At 38.9% G+C, this 13427-nt stretch overlaps 1 protein-coding gene across 4 annotated transcripts in view; it reads left to right on the plus strand.

The window, feature by feature from the left end:
- The window catches only part of AGPAT4 (1-acylglycerol-3-phosphate O-acyltransferase 4), a 70244-nt gene that overhangs the window by 11810 nt on the left and 45007 nt on the right, over positions 1-13427 (plus strand). For 3 of the 4 annotated variants that reach the window (XM_031612668.2, XM_031612683.2, XM_031612676.2), the window contains exon 2: positions 3351-3581. The exons of the other annotated variant lie outside the window; for it this stretch is intronic. In XM_031612668.2, coding sequence (XP_031468528.2) covers positions 3404-3581 — 178 coding nt within the window. In that variant the 5' untranslated portion in view covers positions 3351-3403. The remainder of the gene's footprint in view (positions 1-3350; positions 3582-13427) is intronic. 4 annotated transcript variants of the gene reach the window in all.

Here is a 13427-nt window from a genome sequence, read left to right on the forward strand (position 1 = left end):
CATCAAACAATAAGACAGAAAATACACTTTATCACAGTCAGCTCATCAATGTCTCTTTTAATTCTGTGAAGCTTTGTTTTATAGACTTAACATGAAGTAAATGACGCACATAAAATATAAGATTTTAATGTAGTTTAACCACTGTTGCAGGGATAAAAGCAAACTGATGTTGTAGCGTTCTGGTGAGTTCTTCCTCCTCACTAACTCTGTCAGTCAACTGCTTTTCCTCTTCATAAATGCTGTCAATCAACTGCTTACTACTGAAGAATTTTGTTGATCTTATCAAATAGTGAGTTTCCAGGTTTCCACTGTAAGTAGGCCATGTTTTCATTTTATTTCATGGGTAGTTCTCTGGATACGTTCTCTTCTGATCTTTGTGAATTAAACAGGCTAACTAGCACAAAAAGCTAGTTTTAACCAAGGACAGTAGGATAAAACCAGTTATTGTGGTTTCAGACATTTTGCAATCTTTTAAACCATCCATTTGTAAGCCACTATTTTCTTTCAATCTAACAGTTTTATTTAAATGATCTAATGCTGATACTCAAAGTAATATAGTCTGAACTAGAGAATTTTTTTTATTATTTTTCACTGTATACTTATTCAAAACATTGTTTTACTACTATTAATTTTTTCTCTGTTAGGTATTTGCTTCTATCCTGATAGTGTGAGACAAAGGGCTCCAGAATGAATCATTACAATGATTCCTACTAGACAACGTTTCTCGTTCTATTTAACTTTCAGCAAAAACAAGGTGTTCAGGCAAAACCATGCTAATAAATTTTCTGCCATCCGAAGAAGCATATCTGTAGCACACAGTTGGTCAAAGCTTGAAAAGTTTTTTACAAGTATAATGACAGTGCTTACTACAATGAACACAGGCCTGCTCTGCAGTTCTGAGCTACAGATGGTGTCTGCTTTGATATTGAATAGTACGGCAAGATAAAGCGAACAATGTCTGTAATACACAAAGGACACATTTTAACTACTAATAATAGGCTTGGGACTGCCATAAACACTTTATAGAAATTATTCCACAGCACAGATTCTCTTTCTTCATTTTTGCTTCATCTTCCTTGCGGTTGAAAACCTGGCTGAATATCTTCCTGTTGCTTTGTAGCAGTTCTTGTGTGTAAGCATATTCTTGTAGTAAGCATAGTCAGCAAGGGCAGTAAAACAAATGTTTCAGGACACTGATTTAGACTCACTGTTTCACATAATGCGGTCTTGTATAAACTAGAAGGATGAGCATTAAGATTTTTTTTATCAGTTAATTCCCTGGGATGCTGACAGCTGCTGTTTTGTTATTGCCTGTGATTGGCATATTCGGAAATACCGTCTCAGGGCTTCCTTCCTGGGCAAACTCCCCTGTGCCTCACAAGGAGAAATAGTTTAGGAAGGGAGCAGCATGGCAGCACCTCCTCCTTAACCACATTCAAAAGACTAGGGTATTGATTATGAGAGATTGTGTCTTAGTATTTTTTCTCCTAGCAAGTGAGCCAAGAGTTGGTGGTAGTAATGGCTGCAAAGGTTCAGTATGGTTTTTGACAGGCTGGTATGCTTGGAAAGAGGACATTTCCTCTGGATTCTCAGCTCCTAAGGTTTGATCGTTCATTTCCAAAATTGTACAGATCTTTTGAAGTAACCTGAGAGCCGGTTTTCTGGAAACACTGTTGGGTCAGGGGTTAGTGCTGCTGTTGATGTTTCCTTTCTGGGTTTATGGAGCATAACTGTTAGAATTATAGTGTCAAGGAATAGTTGAACAAATTGCGCATATTGTGCATAGTCAAGCTCTTATTCCTCTGCCAAAATCAACTGGTATTTGGATGGAACAAGGGAACAAGCTAGTAAAGCTGGAAGCTGCTGCTACTTCTTGGTTTGGGAGCATGGTTGGAATAGCACACAGAAGAAAGCAAAAATTCTAATGTAAATCTGCAAACCTTGTATTTATTTTCAATAGACAAGAATGAAGTGAGTGTGCACAGTAGCTTTTGTTTGTTTGTAACAATCTTATGTGAATGAAACGAGTCATTACTCTCTTGTGCCGTGGGGCAGAAAACTTCTGGATTTTTATCTTCCTATGATAACACTGGAGTCTTAGGCTGTGTGCATACTGAGAAATACTGCTCAAAATCAGTAGAGCTACTCCTGTGCCTGTCATTAGTGAACGTCTCTTTTTTCTGGAGTGGAAACACACACATGGTGGTGTATGTGTGTGTGCATTTAAAGACCCTTTCTTGATTATGCATGGGATATACTAAGGAAAATGATACCGTGAAACGTATTTCAATTTTTATTTGTTTATTTATGTTTAGTTTAAAGCCGTGCATGTGATAAAGAATTACTCTGGGTTGTGCTGAAGGAAGTGGGACCTCTGATACCTTGGATGTTTTTCCTTAATCAAGTAAAAGAAGAAAATTTAGTTCTCACCCCTAGTACACTGTACACTTGTAGTTAAGCTTCCTGGTTTGCCAGTTTCCTTTAAATAAAGTTGGACAGAAATCTCACAGTATCAATCATTAGACAGACGTGGCTTAAAAAAATAAAAGCCAGCAGTGTTTTGGACTTCCCTATGTATACACAAGTAAAGCAAACCTTTTGATAAAGTTATCTGAAAGTAAATAGTCCCAAATAGAGTGAAAGTTGGAAACACCTTTTTAGGGTGTTGCATAAAATAGCCATGTGAAGTTACCTAGACACTCACACACACACAAAATTGTTTATAGAAATGCGGAAGCTAATGTGGGCCCCCCTTGTTTGTGTGAAATGTATGGAATAGTCCTGAAATAAATTTCAGGTTAAAAAAATAGCAAACATTAAAGAGAGGCCATGGGACCATAATAAAGAAGTATCCTGTGGGTGTGGTAAAAGTCCCAGCTGTGATACAGTTCTTTGGGTAAAGTATCATTAACGCTTGCAAGCTTTTGTTGAAAAGGCACGCTTTGAGACTTGCAAATTTTGGAGCTACTCTTAAATATAGCAGAGGACACAGCATGTGTCTTAGAAAGTACTGACAGTTCAAAATGTAAGTGAACTGTTTTGCTTATTTTTTTAGCGATGAAGGCCTGATAGAGGTGCATTATGCTGCATGGAATGGAGTCATGTGCTCTTGTGTCTTGCAGAATTAGAACTGAAATGTGAAAATCTGTTTCCAAAGCCAAATGTAAATCGATACAGTAATATGATATTCTCTTTCCATGCTTACTCTTGCAAATATTTTAATCAGGCTTTATTCTAAATAAAGACATTAAGTTTCATTCAGATATTTAAATGTGCAGTGTGACATCTGTATTAATCTGTTTGTGGAAACAAATGCACTCTGTAACTGCTGATACTATTTGATTTTGCAGGTTGTCTTCTGAATTTTGGGTCTGAAGGTACTCTCTTGCTTTCTCAGCAAATCATGGACATCGTTGGCTTTCTGAAGTCTCAGTTCATTTGCCACCTGCTGATCTGCTACATATTTATAGTGTCAGGACTGATCATTAACTTCATTCAACTCTTTACACTTATACTTTGGCCAATCAACAAGCAACTGTTCAGAAGGATCAACTGCAGGCTGGCTTACTGCATTTCAAGCCGTAAGATTTTGTTTTTGTTTTGTTTTAAGCTATTTTCATATTTTGTCTTGAGGGAATTGTTAAAAAAAAATCTGAAATGGATGTCAAAGTAACATATATAAAGATCATTGCTGCTTCCTACAGTGCTTGTGTTTGTGTGGAGAGGTATTTGCATTGTTGGAATTTACTGTTCTGCTGAAATATTTTGCTCTTTGATATTGGGATACTTGCTTGACTCAGAAAATGAAGAAAGTCTGCCTCTCATTTGACTATCCATCATGTTTCATTAAGCCAACTGAGAAATATTGACCAAATGACAGCATAACTTGGTGACACGCACTGTTTGTAGGTTTGCATTGCTAACAAGTCATTTCCGATAGTGCTTTCAATCTCTTTATTATGCGTGATTTTGTTTTTGATCTTTGTAAAGCTTTCATATGTGAATGCTATTCAGAAATAGGAAATAGTTTAAAAGAAAAGAAAGAACAGTGATTCAATATGTTGGTTTCTTAAGCCACTTGTAAACTGTTTGCTTAAGCTGCATCTCAATGTACTCAGTATAAGCATGTAGTTTACAACGTGCAGTACAGCAGGTAGCCTCTAAGTGTTGAAAGAAATGGGAGTCTCTAGGGGAGTAAGATAGCATATGCTCAGTATATAACCTGTAGAAAGACCAAATCCATGCAGCTGCTGTGAGTCATGACAACTCACTGACTGTTGACTAATCATTCCAGTACGATGACTGAGATCTATATCCTTTTATATTCTCTTATATTAACTTCTCCGTTAATAAGAAGTGGGTAGAATCTCCACCCATCAGCAGTGAATTATCAGAGCATCTCGGTGATATTACTATGCTTATATATTTGTTTCTGAAGAGCAATGGCAGAGCTCCAGCAATGATTTATTGTAACTTCTGTCTTCAACATAATTACTATCAACTTATAGCAGAGTGCAATCTCACCAGAAGCTGTTAACAAATACAGACGTGTCCCTGTGTCTAGTAGTTATGTGTGCTGTTAAATGTGTCTGTGTTCCAGAGTAATTGACCTGGGCCTTTCTGAAACTTGAAAGTAGATTCTAAAACAAACTGTTAAAAATTGCATGCCTTATGAGGCTCCCTAAAGATGATCTGAATATAATGTTACTGTCAATGGGAGTAAGTTATGGGTGGTTTCATATGAAGAAAACAGCCATCCAAGACAATGATTAAGAGCTGTGTTGCAGGAGTACAGCAGAATGGTTTCCTCCAGGTTACCTACTCACTCCTACTCACTACTAGGAACCTGAGAAGAAGGAAGCATTGTTAGTGATCGTAATTAACCACTTGAGGGAGAAATCTGCCACATATCTCGAGCTGGAGGCCATCGGAGATTATTTGTCTCTCATCAGTGAGTCTGTCATGCAACTTTTCAAAGCATTGCTTTTCAAACAGGCTTTTGATTCAGATTTCAAAGCTGCATCAGGACATATGAGCCCAAATAAATTGCAGGTACTGTTTTATTATTTCTATGATAAAGGGACAAGTGTCATAAAGGAATTTTGCATTTGTTGTCCATGTGTATGTCCCTGAAGTAGTGAGTTTGCAAGTAGTATTCGTTTTGATGTGTAAACAGTGCCATGAATGTGGCCGAGTTTTTACTTTTTTTCTGGTGGCACAGAATGTTTGAAGCCATGGAATATAGGAAACAGCATGTATAAATTTTCCTTTAGGGCAGAGGCAGTTTTTTTTATAGCTATATTATTTTTAATGCAGTACCTTCTGCCCCATTCAGCCATTTGGCTACTTGATGGAGAGACATCAGTCTTCAGGCTGAAGCCTTTATCTGCCCTCAGCATGGTCTCATCTATACCTGAGGCTGGTCACTGTGTAAATAAGAGCATGTAATAGTGCATGCTTGTCCTTGGTTGGGAAGGGTTGTTAATCTAGTCTTTAGTCTTCACTGGAAAAGGTTGTGTTGTGAGATTTTTGCCCAGTCATGCTCAGGATAGACTAGCTTAAGGATAAAGACAGTTATTTGAGCTGTACAGCAGAGCTTTGCAAACTGGCAAATGATTCACCTTTATCTGAGTGATGTTTGAAAAGGGGAAAGTGACGCATCATTAAAAAAGGTATTTGAAAGAACTGCAGTAGATCAGACAGTCAAAACTGATGTGTTTTTGTAGTAGTGTATGTATAATATAATGACTTTCGTGGGGCATTGGTGTGCTGATGAACACATAACGTAAGCAGTAATGAAAATGCTTGAGATACTGAAACTTAGCCATGGAGAATGTATAGACTCCTATGCATTGCAGTGGTGATATGCATCACATTGCCTTCAGTAGCTGTTAAATCCTAAATCAGTAAGTTGACCCAACTGTTGGAGTTGGAGGAGAGCATTTCACCCTTGACACCGTGCTGTTGGGAAAGTATTCTTGTATTTTGAATGGTAGTGAAGTTTTCTTCTACCCCTTTTTTTCTTTTCTCATTTCTAGCATGGGAAAGTAGTAATCTCATTTGTGCAAGTGCAATGTCTGCTATCATACTGTATACAGGAGGTTAGACTGTTCTTCTGGTTTATGCCTTTTCCTCACTACGGTAGTTCAGCCTGAGTTGGAGATGCTTGCATATCTGCTTATCTGAATTAAGTCAGACTAGCTCAAATAAGTGTATTCATGCTGTAAGAAGGCCACATGGAACAACTGTGGTTTGATAGTTGGAGACATAGCTGGGTGAGCTGCTGCTTTTCCACTGTGAATATGGCCGTAACATCCTGACTGACAACCCAGCAGGCTAATGTCATATAGTATAAACTACTGCGTATTGATTGAAGTTACAAAAGAAGTAAAAACTTGGTATCCAGTTTGAATTTATAGTGGAAAGGATTTACTAGAGCAACAACTTGGTTTTAATGGAAGGGAACAGAACTGTGCACAGTTGACTCCGGTTACTGAAGGTGTCTTCAAACCAGTTGTGAATCGTGAGTTGGTCAGTAGCGAGAGTTCAGTTTCTGTTCTGACCTAATTTAAGATGTTTTAGAGATGGGGATATTTTCTGATGCCATTATTATTGGTATCAATATTTTTACTACTAAAAAATATTGGCTCTGTTAAATAGGCTTTTTTGGTTTTTTGGTGGGGTTTGTTTGTTTTGTAGTGGCATTTTATGAAATTGGAACTGTTGAAAATTTCTTAATTGTACATTGGAAGCTTTGTTGAGCTTCAGTCTCTTGCTCTTCAAATTCATCAGACTGTAATTTGGGTTGCTTTTAGATGTCCAAGTTACTTTATGTGTTTTACTGCAAATAAACTCTCTTTTTTATCCATTAACTCCTTCGACAACTATCTGCAAGGGAGTGGTTAGCTGTAGTCTTCCTCACATGCATACAGGAGAATGTTAGTTGCAGAGAGTGAATAAATTCAACTAGCCAAGAGGAAAACTTGTTTATTCTTTAGTCAGTGTTGCACTTGAATTGCCAAGAGTTACACAACTTCTATTATATTTCAAATGTAAGAAAAAAGAAGACCTTTGGGCTTAGAACTTTCCATCAATGTTTTCTGGCTCCCAGTGTGTATTCACTGACTTATTCAATTATCTGTTAACCCCCTTTTGTAAAGTGTCAGCCCTGCTAAGTTCTTCCTGATACTGAACTCTGCAAAGTGCAGCTCTAGTGGGGAAATCGAACACTGCAAACCTGTGCAAAATGGTAATAAGTTTGAAAACTAGGTGGATTTGGAAAATGGCATTGGAATGTAGGTTAGGTAAGCAATCAGTCTTATTTTCTATTTTTAAATAGTTTAGGGGCTCTTTGTCCTCAGTCTCTTCTTTCAAAAAAATGGAGAGCCAAGGAGTATGCTGAGGAAGGAAGTGCGAAACGCAGCACAGTTCTTGCTGATGCTTGTACCTAAATTGGAAGAGATGGGAATACATTTGCCTCCTTGGTATCTGGGGAAAGCAAACCACCACAGAGGATATACACAGCTCTTCTGCACTAGCAGAAGAGAACTGTGAAGTTGGCCAAGCTTGTTGAGAGAGCCAGTTATCTTGGCTATAATGCTATGTGTGCACATGGCTGTGCAGCTTGTGGAGGCAGTGGGAGATTGTCTTGTATATCCAGAACTGGTTTGTGCTTCGTAGGCTGGTGCAGTGCTACTGCTGGGTGAGCAGAGTATGCTGGGCACCTGTTGGCTGCATGGGACATAACTGCCGAGTGCTGAGACTGAGACACACATGTTGGATGAATGACTTCTTTAATGGTGTTGGATGTGCTTGCTCAGGAATGTATTTGGCTATGAGTGGAGCAGCGATTGATAACTTGTCCTCTTGCTGCCTCTGTCTTGGTGGAAAATTAGCTTCTCTTCTGTCGAGAAGCAGCCTGTGCTCCTCACTTGAATGGCTAACTGGCCTTCCGCTGACTCTCAGCCCAAGATGAACTTTGTGCTGCATAAACAGAAGATCTGCCAGTGGGAGTACGACTGTGTGGAAGGATGCATATGGGTTTTAAAAACAATTGTCTTAGCTTCTAATTTGCCTTTATAAATTAATTATAGTAGTACTAATAGCTGTTCTTGTGCTTTGAAAGGGATGTTATTACACCTCTGGGTAAAGTTACAATGTGTTGGCTGCAGTTTGTAAATCCCTCTAAGGGGAAGGCCCTTCTTTGCATGCAAATGGGCACCCCCGATGCCTGCTTACAGACTGCAGAGAAAACGAGATGGAAATTGATTCTTCTTATAACTGAGCTTTCTAGAAACAAAATCAGGTGAAATTGAGAACTGCTTCAGGCTTGTCATCTTAGCTGATTGTTATGAAACAGTGAAACTAATTCCTCCCACATACAGCTATAAGCATCCCAGTACAAGAAATGGCCATCCGGATGAGGATGTGTGATAGTACCAGGGCTGTGTTAATCCTCAAGTTTTTATTTGATGGCATGCGTTCCTAGTGCCCACATAGAGCCTGGATGCAGTACTCCAGATGGGGCCTCACATAGCCAAGTAGAGGGGGACAATCACCTCCCTCTCCCTTCTGGCCACCCCTTTTTTAATGCAGCCCAGAACACAGTTGGCTTTCCGGGCTGCGAGTGCACGCTGCTGGCTCATGTCCAGCTTCTCATCCACCAGGACCCCCAGGTCATTCTCCACAGGACTGCTCTCAAGGAGATCTTCCCCCAGTTTGTATAAATGCCTGGGATTGTCCTGGCCCAAGTGCAGCACCCTGCACTTGGCCTTATTGAACCTCATTAGGTGGACGGGTGGGCTAGATGACCTTAGAGGTCTTTTCCAACCTTAGTAGTTCTATGATCCAAGTCATAGCACAGAATGAGGCATTAATGTTTACAAGTTGCTTGAGTTGTTGCCTCATTAAGGGTTGAATATTACACTTAGAGAACCAGATTCTTCTTAAGATACTTTGGGTGTTTGTAGAAACCCCCTTCTTAGCTCCAGGGATGACTTGTATTGCTAGAATAGAAAAACATCTGAAGGAGAGCCTCTTAATCTTATGTAACTTTCCTGCAAAGATGTGGAAGATATTTCATGGATTGCCTTCAATAATTACAAGCACAACTGCTAGTTTGTATTTCTTTCCGGTCTGGGGAAGAACAATGTTTCCATAGACAGAACTACTGGAGGAATTTTGTGTTCTGTCAGGTCAGGGAATACATCTGCTGGTGTAACACGCAGGTGAGATGGAAGATGTCTTGGGGTTTGCTGTCAGTTGACTACATCTCTTACTGTTCTGCTTTTGAGCAATGTGCAGCACTAGAAGCAAATACCATGGTGTTTCTCCTTCTCTCAAAAGCATGAAAATAATATAGGAACATGTTGTGGAGTAGTTTTTTAGGCTCTTTGTACATCAAAGATTTCAGCAGCTGGTGCAGTGATGTCTTACTCATTTTGTGCAGGAACTTTTTGAAACTAGTGGGAAGCAATATTTCCTTTCAGCAGTTGTTTGAGGTCTTTCATTGTGATACTTGAGTGGAAAGAGCTTCTGATTGCACATGCTTGATACTCCTCTATGACAAGATAGTTTGTGACTTGTTTGCAAACATGTTAAATCATCTTACTTGTGGATTATGTTGTTTTCTCACTTCAGAGACTGTTGTTAAGGTAGCAAGGTCCTGTTGGGCATTTTAAATGCATGTTGCTGAATATCCTACATCTGTCCTGTAGAAATTTTTTCTTAAACATGCTTCTTTCAACACAGTATTCGGAATTCTGAGCACTTTAATGCTGGATAAAAAGGCAAATGGAAGTGTATGCAAGACAGTTCTTTAGTCTGCTTGGGCTTGGGGGAGGCAGTTATCATTTTGCCAGACCCATTTTGGTCCTTGCTGAAACAGTGTTCAAAGCAAAATAAGAAACCACAAAGAGAGAGAAAGAGAGAGAGATAATAGAGATTACTGTATAATTGTTTGCGGGTAGGTTGTTTTATTCTTCTATTAGCCCATTTTTATTGATATTCTTAAGTTGTATGCTCTTTCTGTACTCAAATTACATTGGGGTGTCAATACCAAACATTTGTGTTATCTCATGGTGCTGACAGGGAAAGTGCACTTCAGTCTGATTATTCTTCAGTTCGTTTATTTGAAATTCGATTTAGAAACACTATATTGCACCTTTTGAGTGTAGAGTTTTCACTGAAGGTTAAAACACAGCTGAACATCCTCATACGTGAGGATTTTTTTCCCCCATTCTACATAGATTTCTCACTATTTATTGGTACTTACATGGCTATTGGTACTTACAACCAAAAATCCAGGAATCAGTATGTACTTCTAATGAACAGTTTTGTTGAATGAATCTGCCACTTGAGGTAGGTAAGATAATAGAGTGATTGTATGGGTTTAATTTTTGCCTGTCACTTCTAAAATAACTTTCCCTTGTTTTGGGGAAAATGTGGGAGATCTGCAGCTGAAAGGCTTTTGACAGTAGCTCTTCTTGATATTGCTTTGCTACTTTATAGTAGCACCTTTCCTGTACCATCCTTGAATGCTGTGGAAAATCTCTTATTGGGTTTTTTTTTTTCTTAAAGCAAACAAATTCATAGTGTTCTCTGACATTTTACAGGCCTTTTCCCTAGCTCAAATGGGGTTTAACCAAAGATGTGCAATGTACTAATGCTGTACAGTTTGCTGAAGGTTCTGTATAGACAAGCTAGCTATAGAAAACTTAAAAGCCTTCAAATTTGAACCATTTTTAATGGAGTTCATCTGACCTTGCATTTTGCGGTGCTGTTCTTCATATGAATGACAGGAGATATTAACCCTTCAGTATTCAGAGTTCTTCTACTGAATGCTGGTTATTTGGTTATTTTTCCAGAAATTGAATGCAAACTGATTTTCGCTGCTGAATTTTTGTGAAGTTTTCCTAGCCACAAAAATATATCAGTGTTTCATTAATTGTACACACATTGCCTTTTTGTGCTTAAAAAGAAGGAAGGAGTTACACAGGCAAAATAACCATGATATTTCTTTAGTTTTCATATGTTCCTTGCTTATCTAAAGTTTAAAATTGAGACCACGGTACATTTTCCTTTTATTATGAGATTACTTGTTCAATATATTTCTAAATGCTAAGAGTTCAGAATTTTTCTGGATGAGTTCAAGCTTTCTATGGAGTTTGTCTTCCTTGTGTATTCGTGGGCTCAGACTCAGTGCTAGAATCTTCATTAATTCATACCTAAAATTTAAGGTTTCCTAATTGGTGATTTCCTTGCAAGCGATGTCCTGGGAGTATCCCAAGCCTTGTGGATAATACTGTAGGACTTAGTGACTTAGACCTAATGTTTGGTGCTAAGGGATGTGTAGGCCATGTAAAGAAGTCACTGAAAAGTTCTTTGTTGGAAGGATGTAAATTGAATCTTCCTTAAGAGTAGTGGTATGCTAGGTTCTTCCTTCTCTTTTGTAGGATATTGGAGTGCCATGATAATCTTCAGAGCTGTTTTTCAAATGTTGCTCCTGTGAACACTGTGAGAAGGCTGAAAATATTGTTGAATATTTTGACTTAGATTGAATGGAATGTAATGCTGTTCCTGACCTTCATAAATCATTAAAAGTCAGGATACATGATTCTGTGCTTTGTTTCTAGCTCAACAAGTTGACTTGTTGATATGGGGAAGTCCAGCAGTCATAATCCCATTTTTAAATGAAGAAGACCAAAAGAGAGATAGAAAGCTTGTCCGCCATCATATATGCACAGTCTAGTGTAGATGGATGCTTTTGGTAGGACAGCTTTCTTGAGATATGGAAAATAAACTTCAGGAGGAAAAAAAAAAAGAACAGGATCAGCTTGGACAGTTTTGCTAAACTGCGGTGCCGCAGTTGGAAGGTCATTCCTACTTCCCTCTTTGGTGCCTTATTAAGTTAACAGCAAGGAATTGCATGCTGGCCTTTGGGGGCAGCTCTGGTGATTGTCTGCTTGATTGTTATGTGCACTGACTGGTCCTGTTGCCACAAGGAACTGCTGGTTTGTTGAAACATAGGAGTACTGCTAAATTCCTCGGGGAGGAAGGATAAGAGGAGCCTTCAAATGTGAGACAAATCTCTTTGACACGTGGCTGTTAAATAATTAATTTCCCCAGAGGGTTTGAAAAGAGCATTTCAAAACAGTGAGTACTGAAGTTCTGCCTATGTGTTAAAGCCATTGTACTTGCAGGGCTGGCTTTGTTCCACACGCACTGTAACTTGGAGAGAAGAAGCTGTTTTGTAGGCAGCTTGTCTAGGGATAAAAGACAGAAAAAAGCTGTGAAATGAGATGTGTGAAGTGTGCAGCTGTTTTTTTCCATAGGGGAGGGTTGCTTTTAACTTTCAACATGGAGATGGTTTAAAAGGAACAGTAACTAAAGAATGAACAGCATTTTTTTTCTGTATTTCTCCATCTCTCTAGCTCTGGGTTATGCTAGAGCAGGCAGCACCAGTTGAAACCTCCTGTTTGAAGAACACATGTGCAGATTTAACATTTCTTCTTCATGTGAAGGAAAAATGTGGTTTATGTTTTGTGGGCCAGGAGGGAGAATCCATTTGATCAAACCTGAATAACGTACATTTTGAATGGGAGGGAAATGCAGGAATGAGAGATGGAGCAGCTGGCATGAGGTAGTGATGAGTCAGCACACAGTGGTAACTGGACAGGGTCTGGGCCAGGGCTGGCTTGTGGCCACAGCAGAGCTGTTAGCTCAAGTACCAGAGGCATGCCTTGAGGTACAAAGGTTCTATCTTCTTAATCACAAGTTCTCACTGCCTATTGTATGTAGTACCCCTGTGAAGATCTGAAATACTCTGTAACTTCCAGGATTATTTGAAAGCTCGTGCACTTAAGGCCTTTCAGTAAATCTGGTCCTGATTTTGGTTCCCAAAGCAATAATAGCCTGGCTGCATTTGAGCAATGTAGTTGTGGCCGTACTAAATCAGCAGTAGTTTTGGACCTAGTTCAGTGTGTTTCATCTGACAAAATGTTAATGCTCCTTCAAAGAGTGTGAAACACTTCTATCAATAAAACACTTCTCTTCATTCTGTAAGAACATGAAGTGGATCACGTTCAGGGAGCTGGGGCAAAGAAAGCACCAGAACTGCAGTTTGTAATGTCTACCACCAAAATTTCAGCCAGGATGTTTCAGTGATGCCAAGTATTTTTCACTTATTACATTAGCCAATTCCTGCATGTGTATGTGTAGTAAGTTTTAATTCAGTGACTAACCAAGCATTGAGGTCAAATTGCCAAGAAGAACAAACCACAGATAAAGCTCTAGCTTTGTAGTGAGTGCAAATAGCCTTTTCCTTATTTAGGGTTACTCAGTTTGCTGTAGCAGTGACTAAACTAAAGTTGAAGATTATTTTTATACCAATTTAAGTAAGTGTCATTGTATATTTAAAAAAGAAAAAG

The sequence above is a fragment of the Phasianus colchicus genome, chromosome 2, assembly GCF_987193195.1.
Source record: "Phasianus colchicus chromosome 2, bPhaCol1.hap1.1, whole genome shotgun sequence".
In the NCBI taxonomy this organism is placed as follows: Eukaryota; Metazoa; Chordata; class Aves; order Galliformes; family Phasianidae; genus Phasianus; species Phasianus colchicus.